Here is a 20,436-nt window from a genome sequence, read left to right on the forward strand (position 1 = left end):
CTGTCGTGCAGGAACATCTCCAGAGAATGCACTGCCCCACATGCTCACCTAGCCTGCTCACCATCATGCAAATACAAAGGAGAAGAGCTTAAGGATTCAGACTGCTTAAGAGCACAGCAGAATTATGAGCTGCTAGGTGCAGCAGGCTTCAGGCTGATCCAAGCTCCCAGCCTCGTTGAGGCTGTGCTCCTTCCAGCTCCACGTGGTGATGCCCATGTTCCCAGACCCAAAGCAGCCCTATGCATTTGGAAACGAACCCAAAAAGTCATCTGGGTTTTTAGAGAGGAGCACAGCCCCTGTCTGCCACCAGGATAGGATCTCTGGTGTCGAGCTGCACCCCATCTCTGCAAACACAGCCAGCAATGTTTTCCTGGGTGCCATTACAATTTCCAAACAGGGCTCAGCTCAGTGATGCCTTTAAATGTTTCACAGTATTTTGCTGCCAGTTTGGTGCTGCCTCGGGATTTGTTGTTATTCAAATAGAAGGGACAACTTTAAGAGCTTTTCCCTTCCCAGACGAAGGACTCTGCCACCACATAAAATGATGAGATTTCAGTAGAACTGATGGCCGCTGCAAAATGTCTTCGCTGCTTCTCCGTGAAGAACTTGACTGTTTCTCATAAAAAATATTTTTAAAGTTTTTGCAGTTTGTAATTATATTTTACAGTTTCATTACAAAGCTCATTTTAATTCTTCTCCAAACCGTTTTTACCAGTCCTCCTGCCACTTTCTCTTTAGAAAAGTCATTAAGTCGGAACTGGAGATCATCCCATTTCCCCCAGTTTTGAGGATATTAATCTGTTTTATTGATATTTCACTGTCGTTTCCACTTGAACATTCTCCGTATTTGCATAATTTGCACTGCCACTCCCTTCCTGGTGACAAGCACAGGCTCAGCTTTTCATTTCAATTCTAAGCAGTCGCATTACCTTTTATTTCAGCTTTCGAGCCACAGTGCCTTTCCTGGGCTAGAAGTGCCATCCCAAAAGCATCCTTAAAGGCACAGAAACACGTGGTGAGGCTCAGGCTGGGAAGAGCTCTGCATTACAGTGCAGTGACTTCCTACATATGTATACTAAGTCCAGGAGGAAACCACCTTTAGTAAGGATGAAACCCATTTAAAAAAGACTGTGGAACTCCTTTATGTCATGGGGCATTGCTTTAAGCCCTGCTCCTTCCACCACCACTGCACCTCTTCAGATACACTCCTATCCTCAACATATTCATTCCCTGCCCTCCTTCCTGACCCCAGTATGGGGCTGGGTGCTGTGGGTTTCTGGCAGGGAGAAGCTGTACCCACCTTCAGCACGCCCCGAGCAGCGTGGCAAGTACGGCAGCTGAGCAATTGGAACCGACTGAATAATGGCTTTCGTTGGCTGAAGAAAATGAAATTTGCCCTCGTCTTACTGAAAACTTGCACTTGACGCTCGCTGCACATTATAAAGAAAAGGTCAGCGAAACACAACAAATGCAAGGAGCCCAGTTGGAGAAAGCAATAAATAGTGACAGCAGCCCTTGTCTAATTTTTCAAAGCATCTCTGCCTTGGCTCAAACACTAGCAATTCCACTCTGTGCTGCTGCAAGGGGTTGAGACGAGCAGCTCAGCTGCTGCAGGACAGGAGCTTGTCTGTGCTGCTCCCAGAGCTTATCAGCAAGTCCAGGGGAAAACGGGAACATCCACCAGATATGTACAGTGATAACAATAAAGGTGCAATGTAGAAGAGGCGAGTATAGCTCCATGGTGCGGTCCTCTTGCTGAGTGCATTCTTAAGGAGGTTTTAGGAGAGCTGTGAAAAGGGGTTAAGGGGTAGGGGTGCCCATGGGCTCTCACCATCAGCAATGAAGTGCTCGGGGACATGAAGTGTCACCTTGACAGTCAGCGGACAGGAGAGCTGCGAGCCGCACACCATGGCCAGGATGCAGGAGCTGACGGCAATCAGAGTCAGGGCTGTCTTGTTGACAGGGCTTTTCATCGAACCTGGAAGGCAGAAAGAGAGGTGGGAGCCATGGAAGGGACTGCCTCAGCCCCAAAGCTCCCCAGCTTGCTCTGCTTCCCCCACTGGCAGGACCAGAGCTCCTGGAGCCTTCCAACCCCATCCTTCCCATCACATTCTACCTGTGGTCCTGCAGGACCCACCAGCCAAGATGCAGGCAGTTTTCATCAGCTTGGGGTTATGTGGCAAATTTTATCAAGTCACAAAAACACCCAACCCAAACCCAAGGTCAGCCAGCACCATCACACCATTTCTTCTCCCTTAGCACCAGGAGAAATCTATGCCTGCAGATTTTACACAGCATCAATGAGCATTAATTATTTACACAAACATGTATAAACATTCAGTCATCACACAGGGACTGTGATGAACAACAAAGCAATCTACAGAGCCAGTCACTTTTTACAGGCAGCAGATATTACAAAAAGAAGTTTTATTTCGTCAGTCACAGAAGCTTATGGTATCTTCAGAAAAGCAGCTCACAGAAGGGTTTGCTGCAAGTGCCAGCTTAATACTTCCTGGCACAAAGAGGAGCCTCTGAAGCTGGCACATGGATGGGATGTGCTCACCTGTCCCCAGCTCCAAGGCCATGTGCTGGACATCAAGGCTAGGGGACACCTGCATCAAGAAGCCATCCATGGGGACATTCCTTAACCCCTCACTGATCTGTGTGTACCTGCACACATGGCCAGCTTTGTCTGTTGCTTTGTGTTTTATTCTTTTTTTTTTTTTTAAACCAATGGAATTACAGAATGAGAGAACCAAGTTAGTTGGATAAGATCTCTAACAGATCACCACATTCAATCAGCAAACTGACCTAATACCCATCACTAGCCCATAGCCCTTAGTGCCACGTCCACACATCTCTCAAATAGCCCCAGGGATAAGAACTCACCACAGCCCTGGGCAGTTCATTCCAATGCTTGACCACTCCTTCCATGAAGAAATTCTCTTAATAACCAGTTTAAAACTCCTCAGACTGTTTCCTTGCATCCTAACACTTGCCACTGAGAAAAGAGACCAACACTCACCTCGCTGCCACCTCCTGCCAGCAGCTGTAGAGAACTTTGGTAAAAGCCAGCGAGGAACTCAACATGGTATCACAGAATCACAGAATAACGGAATGGCTTGGGTTGGAAGACCCCAAAGATCACCCAGTTCCATCCCTCTGCTGTGGGGAGGGTTGTCAACCACTAGATCAAGCACCAGGTCAGGCTGCCCAAGGCCCAATCCAACCTGGCCTCCAACAGCAGGTTTGGAGAGTGACAAAGTAACCAGCAGCATTAGGATGACTGAATCAGGTCTGCTACAGCATAGTGGGGCAGACGTGACCCCAGGCAATGCAGGGGAAGGATGTGAGACCAGGTAATGAAGCCACACATAGGAGAGACCCAGCTGTCCCAGGAAATGCTTTTGCTCTGAGCAAGCCAGGAGCACATGAGCCACACTCTGCTGATGGAAGGGACCAGGAGAAATGTTCTCCAGCCAGTGCTACTCACCCACAAGCACAGCCCCAGCATCCTGGCCCCAGGGAAGCACCAACCCGAGATCTGCTCCCTGCTCTCCTGGCCTCGCCACTGCTCAGGATTCAGGCGAGGACGCGTCTTTATCTTTGGAATCTGATCCAGCTCCCTGCCCTCACTCTTTCATCAGGAAAGTGAGATTTAAAAAGCATCTGCTTGAAAATTGAACGGGAAATGCATCCAGCGAGTTAGCACTCGTGTGTTTCACCCTATAATTTGATCAAATCCGCTTAGAGATGCTGGTGCCAGAGCAAGGAACTGGCGCAGCCCAGGGCACAGCCTGTGTTTTCCAGGCAAGCAGCATGCCTCACCAAAGCCTCCCTGCTCCTGGCATTTGCAGGACAGGAGGAGTGGCTGATCTGCTGGAAAACACCCCATATCCCTGTGACAACAGGAGTAGCAAAATGATTATTTATAAAGCATCTTTTACTTCCCTTACGCATGCAGCATCTAAACAGCTTTCCCACTATTTCACAGCTTTATCACCCATCTCTGCCCTTCATCCCTCAACGCCCTTTTTTCCTTCCCAATCTTTATTTGTATCATCAGCATAAATTAGCACCTCCAAACTCATTTCCTCCCAGGACATACAGTGGCTGCCACAGACCCAGCTTTTGGTTGGAGTTATGATACTCATGCAAAAAGAAAAAAAAAAGATGGAAAAAAGCTGCTATCGAGATAATTGGACACAGTCAAGTATACAATAGAACAGAGAACACTGGATTTTACCATTATAAATCACCTTTCAATCCAGGGTCTTAAAGTGCTTTGCAAACATTAAATCGCAAATCCCTTATGAGTTAGGGGAGCATTATCCCCTTCTCACAAAGAGCCTGAACCACAGGTATGTGAGGCAGCCTTCAGCACCCTGCTGCAGAGCAGAGCTGGATTAGGGCCCTAGAGCTTCCCATCCCCACCCCCATCCCCATTCCATTCCCATGGCTGCTTCTCTTCCAGTCACTAAGAGGAAAGGGGCACAGGAGCCTGAGCCAACCAAAAGTCTTTTCCATCCCCATGAGCATGAGCTTGGCTCGAGCAGTTCTCCTCCAGCTGCCCTCCCAGCTCCTCCTCCCCCCCTTGTTTCCATCACTGACTCATTACTGACCCCTAGAACTGCCCACAGTTGGCTTCCACCAACTGAACCGAGACTATGAGACTTCTGCTGGAGGAGCACTGTGCTTTCCAGCTCAGCTCTTTATTGCTCACCAACAGTTTGCTGCCGGCTGTAAGATAGCCTGACGGAAAAGCAGCTCCTTCCCTCGCTCCTTCAGCAGAGGGACACTCCTGTTTTCCATCCCACCACTGATGCTCCAGCACAAGCACTCCTGTGCTCAAACACCCATCTGGAGGTAACCAGCTGAGCGGCAGCCCTCTAGCAACACAAATGTATTCTTAACAACCCACTGCTAACTAAACAAACCTCAATAGGTTCAGCAGGGCTGCACGCTCCGGCTCGAGATGTGAAACAAAATGAATAATTCCTCCCTTGTCCTGGGGGTGGGATCCGACGCGGCTCAGCGCTGCGGGAGAAGCTGTGCTCGGGCACTTCCCTCCTCCCCCTGTGATCTCTGGGCTTCCAGGAAAGTGTTTAAATTGCAGATTTGCAAACGTACTTTCACAGAACAGGCTGCTATCAGCCGTTAGCTACAGGAGAAGGTGTGGAAGGGAATGCACAACCTCCTCAGGTGGAAGATGGGACTCAGGAGCTCCTGAAACCCTCAGTGCACAATCTCAGCCTCAGCTTGTGGTCCAAAAAGCCCAAGATGACAATTGCTGTGCTATGTCTGGGCACAGCTGAGACCGAGCTTGCTCCCTAGATTCCTAGCAAATCCTTGCTATCCTGAGATGCCCTCTCCTTATTTTTAATTAATCAGCTTTCTGCTGTGCCTTGGGTGGTTTTGGTGGAGTTCAGCCTTTCTTTTAGCCTAACTTGCAGGGGGAAAGTAATGGGGGAAGCTCCAGGAGCCCAACACCCAGCAGAGCCCGCACCCAAAGGTGGATGTACCAGGAGGGTGGGCATCCTATCAAATGGAGAGAATCAACCTGCCAGGCTGTGCGAGGGAGAGGTAGGAAAGAAAACTGTGCTGTGCTTGCAAAGCACCCCCTCCCTGAACACTGCGCACCTCCTGCAAGATGAAGATAAATTCAAAGCCACTCTGCAAGCAGCCCCTCCAAATGCACCGTGCCTCCTATGAAATATCATTTGCTCATGCAGTTAATTACTCACTGCTTTGTACACTTTCCCTTGCTCATCTAAAGAACAAGGTGGGGGAAAAGTACAGCGAAACTCCAGGCTCGTTTCTGTCTGATAGTGGCAGCGCTGCTTAAATCCAAGAAAGGAAAAAAAAAAAAAAAAAAAAGGTAAGCTCAGACCACGTATGGATTTACAAGCAACACAAATATCCCGTGCTCTTGGTAATACGATGTTTCTAAATCAGGCTCATAAATACATACTTGGGAGATTAGTCTATAAAAAAAAATAAACTTTAATTACCCCATCTTTATCAGCACACAGCCCATAGTGTTAGCCACATGTGGGTGTTAAACGCCAAGAGCTTCGCAATCTTCCCCGCCCCCCCGTGTTAATAGCATCATACGGCACGCTTCGAGGCTACTCGAATATTAACATGCATTTCTGCCACCCGAGAAAGACAAGGATAGGGGAAACACTGCAAGAGCTGAGACTGCTTAGCAACACACAGCACAGCTGCCAGTATGGGCATGCCAAGCTGAGTGCCAGGAGCCACTGCATCCCAGTGCCCACAGAGTCTGCTGCATCCTGAGAGTCCACTGAATCCTGAGTGCCCACTGCACCCCAGTGTCTGCTGCATCCTGAGTGCCCACTGCATCCCAGTGCCCACTGCATCCCAGTGTCTGCTGCATCCTGAGAGTCCACTGAATCCCAGTGCCCACTGCATCCCAGTGTCTGCTGCATCCTGAGAGTCCACTGAATCACAGTGCCCACTGCACCCCAGTGTCTGCTGCATCCTGAGTGCCCACTGCATCCCAGTGCCCACTGCACCCCAGTGTCTGCTGCATCCTGAGTGCCCACTGCATCCCAGTGCCCACTGCACCCCAGTGTCTGCTGCATCCTGAGTGCCCACTGCATCCCAGTGCCCACTGCACCCCAGTGTCTGCTGCATCCTGAGAGTCCACTGAATCCCAGTGCCCACTGCATCCCAGTGTCTGCTGCATCCTGAGAGTCCACTGAATCCCAGTGCCCACTGCATCCCAGTGTCTGCTGCATCCTGAGTGCCCACTGCATCCCAGTGCCCACTGAATCCCAGTGTCTGCTGCACCCTGAGAGTCCACTGAATCCCAGTGCCCACTGCATCCCAGTGTCTGCTGCATCCTGAGAGTCCACTGAATCCCAGTGCCCACTGCATCCCAGTGTCTGCTGCATCCTGAGAGTCCACTGAATCCCAGTGCCCACTGCATCCCAGTGCCCACTGCATCCCAGTGTCTGCTGCATCCTGAGTGCCCACTGAATCCCAGTGCCCACTGCATCCCAGTGTCTGCTGCATCCTGAGAGTCCACTGAATCCCAGTGCCCACTGCATCCCAGTGCCCACTGCACACCAATGTCTGCTGCACCCTGAGAGTCCACTGAATCCCAGTGCCCACTGCATCCCAGTGTCTGCTGCATCCTGAGTGCCCACTGCATCCCAGTGCCCACTGCACCCCAGTGTCTGCTGCATCCTGAGTGCCCACTGCATCCCAGTGCCCACTGCATCCCAGTGTCTGCTGCATCCTGAGTGCCCCCTGCATCCCAGCACCCACCACATCCCATCCTGGCAGTGCCAGCAGCAGTCCAACTGCAGGCACCTGGGGCACAGAGCTCCGTGCATGGTGTGCCCATGCTGTGCGCTGCTTTTTGCACGTCAGACGAGTTCAGCACTCCTAATGATGCTTCTTTATGTTCCAGCAGAGGCTCATTAATACAGTACAACAGCGTTTCCAGGACAGCCTCACACACAGAAACATCTCAAGGTGTTTTACAAGCGGGAGATCATGTTAAATCAAATCAAATACCAATCAAGATTAGCGGCAGTGCTGGCAGGCTGCTCTCAGCATCCAGCACCCCACACTCCAGTCCCATCACTCTGCCTCCCACCTCCGCCCCACGTTGGGTCCTTCGGGATGCACTTCTTCCCCCAGCCTTCCCTGCAGGGACCGCTCTGCCCCAGTGCCACCATCCAGCAGGGGATGCACATCACTGCAGCAAGGTTCCCAACCAGTGTCAGAAGCAGATGGGGAAGATCAGATGCATCTGAATTTAGAGAGAATTTCATCTTGCTAAGAACACGCTGAATCACATTAATGCTATTAACACTTATGAATTACCCCGCTGGCAATCAGCCAAGTGCAGGAGGCCACAGGAAAAGAAAACCAGGCTTTTAGGGGGAGGGGAGGCAGCGAGGGGAAGTCAAGGCTGGGTGGACGGGACCAGTGAAATCCTGGGCCCAGGGCTGAGCCTGTACCCCAGCTCCTGCTCACCCCAGCAGTGCTGCAGCTGCTGATGTGCTTCTGGAGTGTTAATGCTCCTGTACTGAATAAACACGTTTGTTTCTTATTTCTGCATTTGCTTCGTGTTTATGCAGTTTCCAGCAGCGCTCCCGCTTCGCTCTAAAATGCAGAGCCTGCAGCTTGCAGCAAGACACTGTGAGCTAATTTCTGCTGTGAGGAGAAGGAGGAAGGGGGAAGAGGAGGGCAAAAAGGAGCCCTGCAGGTTGGCACGGACCAGGACAGCAGAGGAGAAAGAGAGAGAAAAGAGAGAAGCGGCTCAGGCTGAGGGCTTGCTGGGTCCCAGCAGGGCTCCCCATGCAGCTCCGTGGGGAAAATTCCTGCAGCCCAGTTTGCTCTTCAGTGCTGCCACTTCTCTTGCATATCTCAGATCACGGACAATTAAAGGCAATGAAGTCAGCTTTGCTTTCATGTTCTCAGTGCAGAATCAGTCGAGATAAAATCACATTAAAGAAGCAGTTACATGCATAACACCAGAGATTGTCTGCACTGGAATTTTCTTTCATGCAAATCAATGGAAACATTTCACTCAGAATTAAGGTCTCATTTTCGTGCTTTGTTTTAAACTCCAGTCCCAGTTCTACACTATTTGAGCACAAACGCAAATCTGAGCAGGAGGCTTCAAGGCAAGGAGGGGGGAAAACAATTTTCAATCCAGCACCACGAAAACATATTTCCTACAGGAAAAAGGAAAAAATAATCAGTATCTACTCAATAGCTCATGTCGTGTCACAGCCCTGGGAGGATTGCTGACAGCAAGCTGAGCTGGGATCACAGTGCACATGGGGTGATGCTCGGCCAAGCTGGGCTGCTTCAACGTCAGGCATGCAAAAAAAAAAAAAAACCCAAACAACCACTTTTCCTTCTCTCCCTATTTCCAAAGGAGACGCACAACACGAGTCCCTGCTCTGCAGGAGCTCCCAATGGGTTGGGGCACGGCTGTGCCTCAGTTTCCTCAAGGCAGAGCTTTCCCACACTGCCCTCCAGCATTCTCATTGCTCCGAGAAGGGATAAATCTCAGCATGGGCAGAGTGAGAAGCAGCTCACCGTGTGCCATCTCCTCTGCCCTGCCGGACTACCTGGGGAGCAGAGCCTTGTTACCATGCGGAGGGCGACAGCGCAGCCATTAGTGAAAATTTGTTACCCGCATGCTTGGAACAAAATTAAATTAAAAGCGCTGCTTTGCTGTCAAGATAAGGGGCCAAGCTGGGGAGATAATTTTTCACTCTCAAACACTCAATTACCGGCCGAGGCTGCATCAGATACCATCAAAAATAAATAAATAAAGGGAGAGGCCCGTGCTGCCCCGGGAGCGGCTGTAACTGCGTTATCTGCGGCACGGTCTGCGGAAGTTCAAGAGCCTGCGGCTGCCGTGCACTGCGACCGCTCTAATTGCCGGCCCCTCGCTTTGCAGCTGCTTCCTGCATTGGGTCTTCTCCCCTGAGCTGCCCCAGCACGGCTTCTGGATGCCACTGAGCAGGGAAGAATGAGGGGCTGAGGGTTTATGTGCTGATGCGAGGCTTGTGCGCTCTCTCTGCAAAATAAGCAATCATGCAAAAAGCAGCACGCTCATTAGCTTGCTGGAAAAGTGGCGTCGACAGCGAAGCCTTGGTAGCTGAGGAGGAGGGAAGTTGCAGCAGCCTGCATCCGTGTCCAGTGTGGAGCTGAGCACGGGGCAGGAGGCACCAAGTGGGGCTGTGTGTGGGGTGGGGATGCACACCAGTGCTCCAGAGGTAAGGATCTGCACCACAATGTGATGCATGTGTTGATGTCCTCTCTCTGGTGTCTGTCCCTGCAGCCAGCAGCACGGCTCTGCTTGCCACAAACCAGCCACGTGTGCACAGGACACCAGCTCTGTCCCATCCACCTGCAGCTCCGTGCTTCCTTCCCTGGGAAATCATCTCTGCTGGAGCTGGGGCACAGTACAAGGCACGGGACACGCTGATAATTCCCTCTCACTGGTGCAAGCATCAAAACACGACATGCTTGCTTTATCACCTTCTGTCTCCTGTTTGATCCCTGACAGGGAATCACTGCACAGAGGGCTGCAATGGCACAGAGCAGGGATGCAAGGCCAGCAGCAGGGTGACACGGTGACACGATGACACGGTGACACGCTGCCCCACCACCACGGCTCAGCCCCACTGGGGCCGGCACGCACTGAGAGCACTACTCAAATTTCATTCTGCATTTCATTTAGTTCCCCATGAAATAATAAGTGTCTGCCGCCTCTGGAGACAGGAGAGGATCAAAGCGAAGCTTCCTTGTATGTAACAGACTCCGAATACCTAATATTCGCTTATAAAAGGCCTTGTTTTAAACACCAAATACAGAGGCAGATCAAAGCTCGGCTCCTCATTTCTCTAACAGCCCTCAGAAGACTTTGCCAGCCAGCAAGGCACACACATGCGTGCGCACACGCGCCTGACACCAATCCAAGGTGCATAATTGGGCTCTGCTAATTTGTGCTAATTTTCCACAGCACCGTGTCTTATGGAAACAGTTGGATGCCTTGTTCAGGAAGACCTCACCCAACGGCAACCCACACCACAGTGCACAATACATCCCACATCCCTGCATCCTGCAATCCCCAAATCCCACGTCCCTGCAGCACCAATGAGCTCCCTGGGGACAGGTAAGTAGCACCCAGCTGACAGCAATGCATAGGAATTCAGTGGGATGTTTCCTCTTGAGCCAGGCTGCAGCTCAAGGCAAAGTGACCCAGGGTGCTCATCCCCTCGGGAGCTGAGCAGCTCACTGCTGGATGCATTTTGCAGTGGGGTTGGAGCAGGAGCTGTGCACTGTGCAGGAAGGGTTTGAGCACCTGGCTCCATTTCTCTGCTTTGATTTTTGCTGCTAACCTTTTCCTCTCAAACTCAGCAGTAGGACCTGGCTGAACGTAACCCGTGCTGCTCTGGAGAAGGGAGGAAGTGAATATGCATCGAAGTCTGATCCCTCCCATGATGGGTAGCTGAGTATGTGGGATAGCATCACTGCAGGGTGCTGGGCACTCCTGGAGACTTCAGTGCTCCTGTATGATTGCCTCAGATGGGGCCCTCCATGCACTGCAGCTGCTGCACCTGCTGCAACTCTCTGAGCTGGGAAGGAGCTGGGGTGCTCCCAGCTTCCCCAGGGCTCAGAGGAACGTAGAGGAGAGGAGGGAGCTCTGGCCACAGGGATGGAGAGCTCAGGAGGGCACAGAGCTGCCGAGAACAAAATCACAGAACTATTAAGATCGGAAAAGACCTCTGAGATCACCAAGTCCAACCCCAAGCCACCCCACCATGCCACTGACCACATTCCTCGGTGCCACATCTCCATGGTTCTGGAACACCTCAAGGGACGGTGATTGCACCACTCCCTGTGCAGCTGTGCCAGTGCATCACTACTCTATCAGAGAAGAAATGTTTCCCAATATTCAACCTGAACCTCCCTTGGCACAACTTGAGGCCACCACCTCTTGTCCAAAAGAACAGCTTGCAGGGAAAACCCAAAACTGGAGAATCCAAAGGAGTTGAGAATGAGGGACAGCATCTGTCCCTACAGTCAGCCTCAGCACTGCTCCTCTGTGCATTCCCACATTGAAAAGTAAATGTCAATGACTGCTGCGGTGGAGATACCAAGCAGGCTGACAGCTCACACAGCTGCACACTTGCCCTCCTTCAGCATTTACCTATGGGAATGTCCCACTCATTTACCTTATCAAGCACACCCCTGGGCCCCATGGAACCTGCAGCTCTTCTTCTGCAGCAGACAAATTAAGCCCACGACCACTTAACCAGCTTGCTTTGGCGCGGCACAAAGTCACAGCCAACCTGCACGGCGCGGAGCGGAAACTTCCCATCACAGCGGCTGGGATCAATGACAGCGTTGGTAATTGAGCTCAGATCTGCAAAAGTGAGGAGAGGAATTTCTCTCCTCGGACCCGATAACTATTTGCAGCATCATCAGTGACACACAACCATCACAGAATCGATAGGGGAACATCACTGTACGAATTAACCGCATCTGACCATGCGTCCTTCTCCATTAGAATTATGATCTTGTCCAATTATGGATCTTTCTGAACCTGTAATTATGAGTTTGGTACTGTGACTTCCCACTAAGCTATTGCTTTCCTTCCACAAGGGAGAGAGAAGTCAATGAAAGGATAATGAAAAATTCCTTTCAAGGACGCAGTGATGGCAAAATTTAGCTAGACAGGAAGGAAAATACAGTGGGGACTTTAGGCAAGACAATTCCCTTGTTTCGCCATTACCAAACACAAACAAAGCTGCTTTCTGCAGCATCACTCAATCCCTAATACAGATCTAACAGCCAGCTCTGCCTCCTGAATTCCCTTCTAACTCAGCCATCAAAGCTGTTCAGGTGAACAACTCTGTATTCAAAGGAAAATAAAGCATTCTTCCTGTTTATCTGTTATCTCCTTGCTGTAAAGGAAGCATAAACAAACAGCCCAAACAAACACACCTCAGATGTCTCTGCAGTAGCTATAGGGAGTTTCAAGAGACTGATGGAGCACTTGGCCCAATGGGAAAGGTGCAGAGGCAGCAGGAAAGCCAGGCTTTATTTGCTTTCCCTTAAAACACATCTTTTCCCCTCGCTTGCACACAATGATCCCCTTCCCAACAAAACAAAGAGAAAACCCAACTTCAGCAACTTTCCCAAAGTACCCGTGGGCTTGCACACAAGCATTGCAGTGTAACTCACAGAACAAAGGACTTTGGAGCATTTCCCCCTCGTGCCACCAAATTTCAGCACTGATCCTGTTGTCACTGTGTGCCACACAACCCATTTCTTCCTTGTTTTAAGAAACAGGCATCAAGAAAACATTTTACTCTTAATCCAACTGCATTAGCACTGCAGTGTAACTCCACCTTGATTTCTCTCCTGGCCTTCCATCCAAAGCTCCTTTTAAACCCAGTGGGAATTCCTGTGGCTCTAAAATACACAGGAAAATATGGAATTCCCACATTTCAGCAGAACGCACACAATACAGCCATGTTGTGCACATTTATTCCAGCACGCAATCATCGAGCTGATCACAGGTGCTGAGGTAATTTCACATTCAAATCAACACACTGCAAGCATTTATCCCAATGCCTCATCACTGAAACAAAAGGAGGTGTGTGCTGTGCTGGGCACAGGCACTGCTCTGCTGTGCTGCTCTCTGCTCGAACACGGAAAGCAAACAGAGGGAGCAGACTCATGGCACAGCTCTGAAACTGCTTCCCAGTGGAGCTTTTCCAGTGGAAGCATCCCCAGCATTCCCCACGGGGAAACGGGGCTTGGAAGCAACCACCTGGCCTGCTGAAACGGACAACTGATACCAGAAACCAACAAACTATGAACTTCAACAGGATCACTGGGTAATGCTATCAGCAGCACCTGCACCTCACAGCATCACAGAAACACTGCATCTCAGGATGCTGTCCCTATACAAACTACTGTTGTCCTTACCTGCAGTCATGCATTACCCAATTACTCAAGTGTGCAGTCAAGGTGCTCAGCCCCTTTTGTCTCTTCTAGCCACGTGCAGCACAAGAGGCTGTTTTATTCTTACCTTTGCTTCGCCTCCTGCTCCGGTACTGCTCGGTGTAAAAGGTGAGCTGGGTTTCATCATCCGCCTCTGAGCCAGAGTTCCCTTTGGCACGACCGAAGCCGATGCCACCTGAAATGACAGAGAAGAAAAGATCAGAGAAGCACAGAATGATTGTGTCAGAAGGGACCTCAAAGCACCCCCAGCCCCAACCCCCGCAGTGGGCTGGTCGCCCCCCACCAGCTCAGGCTGCCCAGGGCCCCATCCATACCTTGGGCACCTCCAGGGATGGGGCACCCGCAGCCCTGGGCAGCTTTTGCCGAGGCCTCACTGCCCTGCGCAGAGCCTTGAGGCCTCCAGAGGTGGCCAGGCACTTTGATCACTTGTGATTCTGCCAATACCTAATTGCCCTCACGCCAACGGCAGCACGAGCAAACGCTCACAGTGATCTTGCTACCACGAGACAATTGCAACGGGTATCACAAGGAAAACCTCCGCACTCGAGAGCTGCTCCTCCCAAAGACACCCACGCAGTGCAGCACAGTGAATCTCAGGGGCTCACTGCTCAGAAGAAATAAAAGAACAGATCACGCACTTAGGAGCATTCAGGACCCCCCATTGCACTGAGGTCTGCCTGCTCCCAGCACACAGTGGGGACGTGGGACTCACAGACACCTCTGTGTGCCACCTCCTCGTGACACGGAGGGAAAGACAGATGAGAAGCAGTGCTGGCAGGAGGCCTGCAATCCTAACGAAGTTTCAAGCAAAGAGGCCCCTGGAGGTTGACAGTGGGCCTTTAAACCGCCATTAAAATATTTTACTGTTTTTAAAAAATCCTTTATTCTAGGCGGCAGCACAGATTGTTGGCAGGGGAACCGAAAACGAAAGTGCTGCCTCCTGCCCTGGGAATTCTCCATCACTGAGATGAGAGGTGGGTGGAAGAGCCTTCAGATCCAGAGCTCCACAGGATGGGCTGGAGCAGAGGCTGGGCTGGGCTGTGCTCAGGGCACGTCCAGCAGCAGCACCGAGGGCTGGAGCCGAGCAGTGCCCAGGGTGGGAGGCGCTGAGGAGAAATGGGAATAAAGGGCTCTGAGGTGATTCACATCGCTGTAAACGCTGCCTGGTGTTTGCTGCTTTACTATCAGGTGTGATTTAGGGCTCTTAAGTGTGACCATTAATTACCTGGTGTTACCGCGATATTTCTATTAGGGTCCTAGAAAGCAGCAGGAGGGCATTAATGCAGCACTGAGCTGACAACAGCACTGATGCCGGTAGCTGTGGGGCTGGGACCCCGCTCAGAGCTGTCCCTCCAGACCCCCAGTCCCAGAATCTGAGGGTCCCTTCCATCTCAGCACACAAGCTGCAAACCGTAGGGCCAGCAGCTAGCCAGCCATGCTGGCAGAGCAGCAGGGACGGCTGCAGCAGTGCTGCCTTACTGCATAAAAGGCACGGAGCAAAACCTCACGTTTTTTTGCAGGGCAGAGGGCCAGGTTCAGTTTGGCCCAGCCTCGTGCCAGCCCACATCCTGGCCCCCAGCTGCCCCGTGTTTGCTTGCTGCCCGCGTCGCCGTGATGGATGGTGCTGACACGTTACATTACTCAGGCTGGATGTCTTCAGAGAGCTGGTGACAGCGATATTGCATTTTCTGATTACCCAGAACCGTGCAGGATGCCAAAGTACAGGAGGTGGGGACCCAGCGCAGTTCCCCAGCCCGTGGTGGAAACGTCTGCTCCAATCCATCAGGGCAGGGATGCTTTTATCCCTCCCAGCTGCTGCGGGCGCTGGGATTCATCTCAGTGATGGTTTTCAGGGTACAGGGATGGAGCAGACCCCGATCACCGCCCCACTCCCAAGGCAGAATGAGGTGCTGTGGGTGGAGATAAGGTGGCACAGACACAGCCCCCCTGCAGCAGTACTGCAGCAGCAGAGCTGTGCTGGCGCAGCGCAACGCCAGCTCCATGGGAGTGCTGCAGCACTGCACTGAAACTTTTAGCAAGTGGGAGCTGACACCACAATTACTTTGCTAAACATACGCCCAAAAAAATAATAATAATAAACCCACAAAACCTACAAGACTGCGATATCTGTTTTAAAGCACAGCAAACAACTCCCAGATCCCACTGCTGGTGTCCCCCAGCACCCACAGATGAAGCCAGCCCCAAAGGATGGCAGAAAGGTGCACACACTGCCCTGCAGCACTTGCCAGTCGTCTCAATAAGGCTCTTGGTGCTAATCCTGTTTGCAGATTGACAAACTCATTAAATCCCCTCAAACAGCCGCAGCTCAGACCTGTGCGGGGCAGGGTGTGCCGATGTGGGGTTTCAGTCTGATGCTCATTTAGGTGGGAGTGAGGGAGGGATCCAAGGCAAATACGTCCCATGATCACACAATTAAAGATCCTATCATTAACAGGTGCATGCACTGCAGCCCAGCTGGGGTTGGGCAGGCCCTGTAACTTGGGGATTTGGGGTGGCCAAGTATATGTGCACAGACTCCAGGGCTCCAGATAGTCTCACAAAGCCCACCTGGTGGCTCAGGAAGGTGGCAATGTCCCCACAGCCCCTCTGCTGTGACTGCACACAAAGACAATGGGTGGGCAAGAGAGGCAGGTTCTCTGGAATTTTGCTTTTAGGACTGCTGTCAGGAGTTGCCAAGACCCCAACCCTCATAGCGTGGCAGCACCGCATTCTGCTTCCATCAGGAGAACCCGACAGGAGCAGGATGTGATGCTGTGACCTGGCTGAGGTGAATGCCCTGAGTGAGCCACAAAAAGTGGGATGGAGGCAGAAGGGAGGAGAGCAGCAATGGGACAGCCTGGCCGAGCTGCAGTTCTGGGGTCTGTAACTTTTGGTCAATTATGGCACAGCGGTGACCTCTAAAATGCATTAAGACACAGCCCTGCTCTACACTAAATCATGCCTCGGATTGAACAGTCCATTAATCACACATTTATTTTAAAAGAGCAAAGCACCTACGGAACTTTCCCACTTACCAAAGCAGAGGAGAACTGCGTGTGAGCACAGGAGTTCTCAGCCACCAGCCTCACTCCAGTGCTGCATTTGGGGATTTTTTATATATGCAAAGATGACTTTTACCAACACACCGATGGCCAGGGTGCTTTTAAGCTCCTGCCCCAGGAGAGGGCACCAGACCCTTCTCAGAGTGTTCCCACCTCCCCAGGGCCACCTCCAGCCCTCCGTGTTGAGCACCCAGCCCAGCTCCTGGTCCTGGAGTGGCCCTGGGGACAGCCTGGCCCTGGGGGGGAGGGGGCATGGGGACAAGCAGCATGGCAATGGGCATGCAGCACAGCGTGTTCCCATCCTGGCAAGCGAAGGGCTCCTACTGCAGCCCCAGCAATGTGGAGCCCACCATCACCTGCAGCCAGGAGCCACCCTCCTGCACCTGCACTCACACCATCCTCCTTCCCTGCATTATTTATAAAGCTTAAATGCACTCCACTCAATAAAAGCGTCTGGGGAGAAAGTTTGTACGAAAAAGGCATTACACTCAACAAAGTTACGTGATACTGTAAATGGAGAAAGTTTGTGCTTTTTTTTTTTTTTTATAAAAGCACATCTTCTCGGCAAAATATGACCTTTCCCAGAGCTGTTAGAAACACTTAGCGCAGAGTCAGATTTAATGACAAGCAATAGGCAGCAGCTTAAATGCACTTAGTGTGGGGACATGTAGCAAGGAAGAGCTTAGCTGAGATTTGCTTTTGTAGGGCGGAGGTTTGGGACTGTTTGTTTTCTGCTGCGGTTTGGTTCGGTCCTCCCTTCTTGCCGTGATGCACTCAGGGACCTTTTGGAGCCTTTCTGCAAAGGAGAAAATCCTTTGGCTGCAAGCAGTTCTTGCAGAGAGAGCCCTCCAGCTGTAGGACTCTGATGAGGTTAAGCATTAATTAAATCGAACCGCAAGAAAATAATTACACACACGCATCCGTCAGGCCAACTTGTCACTACCCAGTAACAAAGTTGGATGCAAACTCCATCAGCAGAACTGTCATGTGGCTGTTAGAGGGAAACAAATGCATCCCAAACGGACAATTTCATTTAGAGGGAGGAAGGAAAAAGAAAAAAAAAGGATTGCAAAGGATTAATGAGGCGAAGGGTTTGTGTTTGCAATTGGATGTAAAATGCAAACATTGTAAGTTGTGATATCATCATTTAACCTTAATGCTCGGGAGCACTCCAACCACTCGCCGCCGCAGGGACAATTAAATGTGGGCTGTAAAACCCACACTCCCAGCACAGAGCAGTGCCCAGGCTCGGCCCTCAGGGCGGAGAAGAACAGGAACAGGAGAAAAAGGAGAGCTTGGGACCATGGGGAGCTCTTTGCTGGAGCTGCCTTGGTTTGCATGCTTTTTTACAGCATGGGTCTCACTCAAACGTGCCCCCTGGAACCTTCTAGAAGATGTTCAAAAGACCTCCTCCTGTCCTGGGGCTTTGGGGACCTTCTAGAGGACGTTCAGAAGGCCTTCTCCTGCACTAAGGACTTTCTGGAGTACATTCAAGAAGACCTCCTTTTGCTCTGGTGTTCTTGGAGAACACCTGGAGGACATTCAGAAGGCCTCCACTTGCCCTGAGGACCATTTGGAGGATGTGTAGAAGATGTCCTCCCACCATAAGGACCTCCTGGGGATCTTCTAGAGGACTTTCAGAAGGCCTCCTCCTGCCTTTGGGCTGTTAAGAACCTTCTGGAGGATGCCCAGAAGACATCTTTCAGCCTTGGGGACCATCTGGAGCACATTCAAAAAGCCTCTTCCTGCCCTGGAGACCATTGGGAGGACATCCTCCCACACCCTGCGGCACAAGTGGACACGGAGCACAGGGTTTGTAGAGAGGAGCACCAGATCAGTGCTCCCCATCAGCTGAGATGGAGGAGACATCCCCCAGGGATGGGTGCTGGGGCACCACGCTGGCAGTGGCTCATGGCTGTGCTCCAGCAGCAGGCATCAAGCCTCTTCCCAGGTTCAGCTGAAAGGATTAATACAGTTGTTCTATTAGTGACCAAAAGCCTCTTGCTTACGCGTGGTTTAAAGCGAAATAAAAACATAAACAACAACAACAACAACAAAGAATTTGGAGCAAGAAATCAGGGAAATTTCAGCAGGCAGTCACTGTGGACCCCAAAGCTTCCCCCCTTGGCCACACTAAAATCCAGCTACATGGATTTGAATAACGACTAGAAAACATACCAAATAATTTAAACCAGTTAAAGAGTCAGAACATTTTCTTCACACTGAGTGAATAATTTATGGACAGAGCTATAAAGAAGAAGAAAAAAAAAAGCCCTCTCCAGGCCTGTATCGCAGCAAAATGTATCCAGAATAAAAGATCACATTTCAGACTCATAAATAAATGAAAAACAAACCCAACAGTAAACAGAAAGCACAGTATTTCCTGCCCAGCTTCCCACAGAGCGCTGGGCAGACGCATCTGCTCACCACCCCAGAAGAAGAGCTCCATCCCCACGCACGGCTCCCTGCTCTGCCGTGCCCTTGTCCATGGCCAACCCCACACCCATGGCCACATCCCAGCACCATCCTACCTCGGGGTCGGCTCCGGCGTTTGCGTCTCCCCACAGAAGTGCTGCGCAGCGCGGGCTGGAGCTGCCCGATCTCGATGGGAGTGTTGGTGCGGAAACTCTCCTTGAACTTCTGCATCAGGGACTCCACCGTCTCCTGAGTCACCTCGGGAGCTGCAACGCCAGCAAAGGGAGAGCAGTTAGAAGGGTTTGGAGGGGAAGAGGTGTGAGGAGCGGCTGAAGTGCCTGGGTTGGTTTGGCCAGGGGAACAGGAGGCTGCGGTGAGGCATCATGGCATCCTGAAGCCCCTCATGGCATCCTGCAGCCCTCATAGCAACCTGCAGCCCCTCATGGCATCCTGCAGCCCTCATGGCATCCTGCAGCCCTCATGGCATCCTGCAGCCCATCACGACATCCTGCAGTCCCTCTTGGCATCCTGCAGCCCTCATAGCAACCTGCAGCCCCTCATGGCATCCTGCAGCCCCTCATGGCATCCTGCAGCCCTCATGGCATCCTGCAGCCCATCACGACATCCTGCAGTCCCTCTTGGCATCCTGCAGCCCTCATAGCAACCTGCAGCCCCTCATGGCATCCTGCAGCCCATCACGACATCCTGCAGTCCCTCTTGGCATCCTGCAGCCCTCATAGCAACCTGCAGCCCCTCATGGCATTCTGCAGCCCATCATGGCATCTTGCAGCCCATCATGGCATCCTCCAGCCCATCATGGCATCCTACAGCTCTTTGTGGAATCTTACAGCCCCTCATGGCATCCTACAGCTCTTCATGGCATCCTACAGCTCTTCGTGGCATCTTACAGCTCTTCGTGGCATCCTACAGCCCATCATGGCATTCTGCAGCCCCTCATGGCATTCTGCAGCCCTTCACAGGGAGCAGAGGGGCAGTGCTGATCTCTGATCTCTGGTGACAGCAACAGAGCCCAAGGGGACAGCATGGAGCTGCACCAGGGGAGGGTCAGGTGAGAGCTGGTTCTGCCCCATCATCCAGTAATGCCAAAAAAATAACTCCAAACAGAACTGCCCTATGAAACCCGTTGCCCGCCCACACAGCAGGCAGAAGCAAAGAATATGTTTGCAAATGGCAAAGTTGAAATTTGGGATCAAAAGGCCTGCCTTCTAGAGGTCACCCAGGTTTAACAAATAGCTTGGCCTCTGTCAGCAACTTGAATAAACTCATTAGTGGAGCGTGACCTCTGCCTCCATCAGAAGAGTCCTAGAGCCTCAGATCAGCTCCCGGAGCTCCCCCTGCCCACAGCACATCTGTGCCCATTCGGGGCCGTAGGGATTCCCTATGCACCACATGCAGAGATGCA

The 20,436-nt window shown here is 51.6% G+C and overlaps 1 protein-coding gene across 3 annotated transcripts in view; it reads right to left on the reverse strand.

Annotated features, from left to right (window-relative positions):
- ASTN2 (astrotactin 2) overlaps positions 1-20,436 on the reverse strand; it is a 261,724-nt gene that overhangs the window by 171,783 nt on the left and 69,505 nt on the right. For all 3 annotated transcript variants that reach the window (XM_085239624.1, XM_085239626.1, XM_085239625.1), the window contains exons 4-6: positions 19,130-19,279; positions 13,604-13,711; positions 1,832-1,978 (exon numbers count right to left, since the gene is read on the reverse strand). In XM_085239624.1, the coding sequence (XP_085095750.1) occupies positions 1,832-1,978; positions 13,604-13,711; positions 19,130-19,279 (405 nt within the window). The remainder of the gene's footprint in view (positions 1-1,831; positions 1,979-13,603; positions 13,712-19,129; positions 19,280-20,436) is intronic.

Source organism: Meleagris gallopavo, chromosome 19 (assembly GCF_905368555.1).
Source record: "Meleagris gallopavo chromosome 19, MGAL_WU_HG_1.1, whole genome shotgun sequence".
Taxonomy (NCBI): Eukaryota; Metazoa; Chordata; class Aves; order Galliformes; family Phasianidae; genus Meleagris; species Meleagris gallopavo.